This window comes from Carassius gibelio, chromosome B5 (genome assembly GCF_023724105.1).
Source record: "Carassius gibelio isolate Cgi1373 ecotype wild population from Czech Republic chromosome B5, carGib1.2-hapl.c, whole genome shotgun sequence".
Classification (NCBI taxonomy): Eukaryota; Metazoa; Chordata; class Actinopteri; order Cypriniformes; family Cyprinidae; genus Carassius; species Carassius gibelio.
The window spans coordinates 17,495,464-17,501,198 of NC_068400.1; the positions used below are offsets into that span (position 1 = coordinate 17,495,464).

General features: G+C 33.6%; 1 protein-coding gene across 4 annotated transcripts; it reads left to right on the plus strand.

Annotated features, from left to right (window-relative positions):
* Positions 1 to 755: 755 nt before the first annotated feature.
* Positions 756 to 4,294, plus strand: zgc:153044 (uncharacterized protein LOC751678 homolog). 4 transcript variants are annotated; one of them, XM_052556771.1, is made up of 3 exons: positions 779 to 850; positions 1,728 to 1,809; positions 3,059 to 4,294. In XM_052556771.1, the coding sequence occupies exon 3, from the start codon at positions 3,071 to 3,073 to the stop codon at positions 3,608 to 3,610; it is 540 nt and encodes a 179-aa protein (XP_052412731.1). In that variant the 5' UTR covers positions 779 to 850; positions 1,728 to 1,809; positions 3,059 to 3,070; the 3' UTR covers positions 3,611 to 4,294. The 4 variants fall into 4 exon arrangements, with proteins under 4 accessions (XP_052412733.1, XP_052412731.1, XP_052412732.1 ...); XM_052556772.1 differs by having other exon boundaries at positions 802 to 846; XM_052556773.1 differs by lacking the exon at positions 1,728 to 1,809 and having other exon boundaries at positions 756 to 850.
* The last annotated feature ends 1,441 nt before the right edge of the window (positions 4,295 to 5,735 follow it).

A 5,735-nucleotide genomic window follows, 5' to 3' on the forward strand; every position in this document is an offset into this window, starting at 1 on the left:
GAGTCACAGCTACACCCTACAAACTAAAGATCTGGGCTCAATGCGTGTCCAATTCCTCCGAAAACAACCGAGCTCCCCACCTTTAACAGAGAGAAGAACTTTCTTTCATCCCAACCTTAGAGGATATTTGGACTGGTTATGCATAATTATAACTTTGAAAGACTAAATCAGTAATACTTGATAAATACTCAGACTGAAACTAATAATTCAACAAATTGAAGTGATCAGTTTAAGTTTTTGAAAGACTGAATGTATGCACTTACACTTCAGCATACTTTTAAAAAGAGTGCTTCTTATTGAAAAACTGCTTTAAAATGTATTGTTTTCGCACTTAATTGTATGCTAAGTAAGTGAAAATGTATTATAGTTTCATTTTTCATTAAATGCAGTTAGCTGAACTTTATATGTAATTTCATAAATTATATTGTGTTTAAAATATTGTTAAATAGCTGAATATACTGACAGGCATTTTTATTGAACTAAAACACTTTAATGTCATTTCTACTGCAAATTGTGTCATGTTACACAAGATAGATATACTTTAAAGCACGACAAAATATTGTAAAAACATACTGATTTAATGTACTTCAAAGAAAAAGATAGATAGATAGATAGATAGATAGATAGATAGATAGATAGATAGATAGATAGATAGATAGATAGATGGATAGATAGACAGATAGATAGATAGATAGATAGATAGATAGATAGATAGATAGATAGATTATTTTGCAGTTCCGTTTTGCCGTATATCTCTTAGTATCAACGCTAGGTGGCGACTTGCGCCTGCAGTTTCCAAGCCGCATCGACTAGAAGAAGACTTCATCAGCTGACATCCGCGCACACGTAGGTAACTATTGTTGTTCATATTTTAGCACGTTTGGCTTACTTATAAAACTTTTCAGACAATCCAAGATTTTAATATTTAGTAATATTGTAATATTACGTAAACTACTGATAAATACACAGACTTCTGTCGCAGTTTTTAAGATGATGCACAGTAGTGCAATGTTTATAATGTATCAGTGCACTGAGAAAAAGCGGAGAATCTAGTATAAAATATGTGCTCTAGGACCGCTTTATTATGTTGGCTTAATTGCACGTCCTTTTAAAAAAAATACCAACCCAAGGTTGCAAGATAAACACCAAAATCTGGACAGTCTTGTCATGACATTAGCGTGCTAGTAATATGCTAATCACACTAACATGCCTTTCATGCTAGAAACGTTATCAACATCTATGTAAAATTTCAATTTTCTTTTACAACTGCTTTAAACTTTCAGACTTGACAAAAAATTTTAAAATTCTATTTATATTCTATTCTATTCCATTTTAAAATACACCCACACTTACTCAGACTAAGCTTACTTTTTTATTGATTACATGGTAACACAATAGCAGTGTATTTTTCACAACGTATTTTTTCTTAAAAATGATTTTTTTTTTCATCTTTTCAATGTACTTTCTAAAGTAGCCTCCTAAAAACATCCAGTTTTGTTGAGATTCCCACAAAGACCTTTCACTAGTCAGGTGGCTATAATTACTCAGAAAACTGAAAACATTTGACCACAAAATTTACAAAAATCATATCAATTTTAAGAAATGTTTTAATAAAACACATTAATTTGAATTTGAATTATTATAAAAAAATGTCTTTGTATACAAAACAAAACAAAAAACATTGAAATACATAAATTCATGTTATTTTTTATTTACATATAATGCAGGGATTCCCACACCTTTTTTGTCAGCCCGACATTTTTCATCTAAAATAGGCCTAGTTACCTGAAGTACACCTGAGATTTCAAGGTAAGTTCATCATTAAGTAACCAATTTGCATGTTCTCTAACTCTGGTTAATAGTTACAATTTTTTTTTTTTTTTTTGATTGTATATAATACTCAATTATCAATGTGATAAACAATTTAGGTCAAAACAAAGTAATCAAAAATATTTCAGTTATATTAACAAAAGAATGTAATGTAATGTAATGGATTGCTTTACTAATTTTGTCATGTAATTTGGAATCAGTAATGTGTTACAATTTCCAAGTAATCTACTCAGCACTGTCCTAATCTTCAGTCCTGTGAAAAAGTTCGCACAGTTTATTGAATTCCATGGTTTTCTTTAGCAGGGCATAATAAAAAAAAAAATCTGGTCATTGTCGGGTCTTAAAATTTGGAAAGTAAAGATCCTCAGATGAGCAACATCACATGACATATTGCACCATATCATAACAAAAAATAAAGCCAAGATGGAAAAACAATGTGTGACAAATTTAGGACACCCTATGATTCAGAATTATTCCGCTTTTAACAGCAATAACTCGAAGTAATCATTTTCTGTATGACTTGATCAGTCTCTCACATCGTTCTGGAGGAATTTTGGCCCACTCTTACACTCTTATTTACGACGTTGCTCCAGATTATTGATGTTTGTGGGTATTGGCATAATTTTTGGTAAATGAATAATGCCACAGTGCAATATGTCATGTGGTGTTAATCTGAGGCTTTATTTTCCCAAATTTAAGACCTGCCAAGGACCAGATAGATATAAATTATTTTTGATACAGTAAAGCATGGAATTCAATAGGCTGTCCTGACTTTTTCACATGACTGTATATCTATCTGTCTGTCTATTTATCTAGTATCAGTATCTACTTTAACTGTTTGCCTGTAGTCACAACCACCTTGAACTACCTAGCAACTGCCTAACAACCACCCAGCTGTCCTTAGCAACACCCTAGCAACAATCTAGAACTCAGTGCCAATTGCCTAACTACTCCGTAACATTCAGTCTGTTTATATCACTGGTTTTATTGTCTGCACCTTCAAACAAAAATCTGTTGAAAGTATTTTACAGTAGGGCTGCAAAATGATTAATCATGCTTAATTGCATTCAAAATAAAAGTTTATGTTTACATACTATATCTTATTTTGAATGCGTTTTGCAGCCCTAATGTATTTCAATCATGTAAGCAAGCCAACATTAACGTTTGTCAAATGATGCTTTTTAGTTGTGGTGTGTTTGCAAAATTAACACTTGCACATTCTTCCCAGTATCCATACACCATGCCAGGAAGAGCAGGTGGACTCGGTGGGTTTGCTCAAATAACGGAGTGTTTGTACATCGGCAACAGCAGAACAGCGAGCGACTCTTCGCTCATTGGTTCACTCAACATTACATGTGTTATTAACACAACTCTGGACGTAAGCAACACAAAGATTCCCACTGTGGATTACATGCACGTGCCTGTCGCTGATGATCCTCAGTCCAGACTCTGTGACTATTTTGACAGCGTTGCTGATAAGATACAGCATGTGAGTGATGAAGACGGACGCGTGCTGCTTCACTGTAACGCAGGCGTCAGTCGCTCGGCGACGCTGTGTCTGGCGTATCTGATGAAGCACCGTCATCTGACGCTAGCAGAGGCGCACGCACTGCTCAAATCACTCAGACCCATAGTGAGACCCAACAGCGGCTTCTGGAGGCAGCTGATCGAGTACGAGCACAAATTACATGGCAAAAACACTGTCAGTATGATCAACTCGCCCCTCGGACACATTCCAGATCTGTATGAGAGAGAAACAAGAGGCTTGATTCCACTTTAGGAAATGAATTACAAACTGTGATATCTTGTGCTTCCTGTCATTTCTTTCATATTTGAATGACTTTTTACATTTTTATGGTTAATTTATGTATTATTTTTTTGTCTGAATTTGTTGTTATTTGTTATTTATAATAAAGTTTTTGATGATGTGCAATAAAATGCAACAAGATGGCAGAAGATTTCTAAGTAGGGTACATTTAATGTTATCATGGATTTGTGTTTTAGCCAGAAGCAACAGTTGAAAGTTAAAACTTCTTAAAAATAGATTCATTTCTTACAAACACAAAGCCTTTGGCTTCAGAAGACGGAAGAAACCTGATGGATTGGAGTCTTGGATTGCTTTTGAATTATTGTGATGTTTTTAATCAGCTCTTTGGACTCTCATTCTGACGGCACCCATTCACTACAGAGCATCCATTGGTGAGCAAGTGGTTAACTGACTTCATACATCCACTAAATATCATCTTGGGACCAGATCGGAAAAAACAAACGTCTTAAAAAGTGAGGTTAGTTTTACGGCTGCACAATTATGACAAAAATAATAATTGTTGATTATTCCATTGAAATTGTAATTGCGGTTGTTGATTACTATTATCACAATTTACATTGAATTATGTTTATACCATCGTTTAATGCAACTGTATGCCGTATTTGTATATGAAAATAAACAAACTGAAAACACTAACTGAAAAACTTTTCGTGCTTTTCTTTAGTACTAAGCTTCAGATGTCAACTATACATTGAATTGGTTTTCTAATGTTATTATAATGTTATGCTAAAAATAAAATAATGGGAAAACCCCTTACGATGACATGTAGAAAGAAAGAAAAAAGCATCTTAAGCACACAGAATAACAGAACTGGACTTTGAACAATTTCGTAACTGTGGCATACTTAATTGTAATCACGATTAGAAATTGGACGAATTGTGCAGCCCAAGTTAGTTCAGAGAACGTTCTAGCATCTGACATTCTGATATTGTATTCTGGCCTAAGTGTTCCAATAGATTTTGGCCCAGTGTATTATCAAAGATTGTTGTGGTTTAAACAAGAATGTTTTTATTACCAGCAATATCTGTCAACAGAGTTCTATCGTAAGTCCTGAAACGCAAATACCTCCAATGAAAAAAAAGAAATAAAAAATGTGTCAGTCGTTCAGTTTAGGCGAAAAACCTGCATCCTAAATCAACATCCCATAGTATACACTGTAAAATATAAGTTGTTAATACAATAAAGATTATTAGAGGGTGTTTTACAAGAAAAATTTGATTCAGTCTGTAACTTGATGTTTCTTTGTAATTAACCGTGAAACTTGCTAGCAATTTCTGTGTCAAAATCAAACATTGGTAAAGTCATGCTTTGAATATTTTTAAAAATGTAATTTATTCTTGTGATGTTAAGCTGAATGTTCAGCATCATTACTCCAATCCTCAGTGTCACACAGTCTTTTAAAAATCTTTCTAACACATTACATGCAGTCTGCTACAGTACATGCTTTTATCATAATCACAACACACACTTTCCCAAAAGGGAAGTGAATACGGAAACTTTTGAAGTTAGTAAGCATAACTACATGTTCTTTGCAACGAAGATCTACATAAATGGGAGAAAAGATTGTGTATAATACATGTTTATTAGTTTATTTATGATCTTATTTAATTATATATCTAGAATGTTTTTGTGCTTGGAATGTGTATTTTACCAGTACGTGTTGTAAACTCACACACCCTTTATTTGTGCTATTTGATATGTTGCAATAGTGAAACTGGCATGAAGATTGTTTCCGTGTTTAAGGTTTTTGTATTTTTTGATGTGGTCACGTGCTCTGGGTATTGTTCAAATATTCCATGTCTGTCCTGGAAATCAGAAAGTCCGGCCACTGAGGCTGTCGGGGGTTTTCCTTGTTCCTGAATCTACCAATATCAAGTATACACAGTACTTTTCTATTGTCCTGTCTCCTGGGGCACTACCCACACAAATAAAAGTTATATAACTTGCCTAGAGGATAATATGCCATATTTCTTATAAAATGTTACATTCAATTAGTTTTTCATTGCAAATCTATCTTAAATAAATAAAGATGGCAATAGTTCTGGCCATCCAATACATTTCATTTTATTTTTCATAC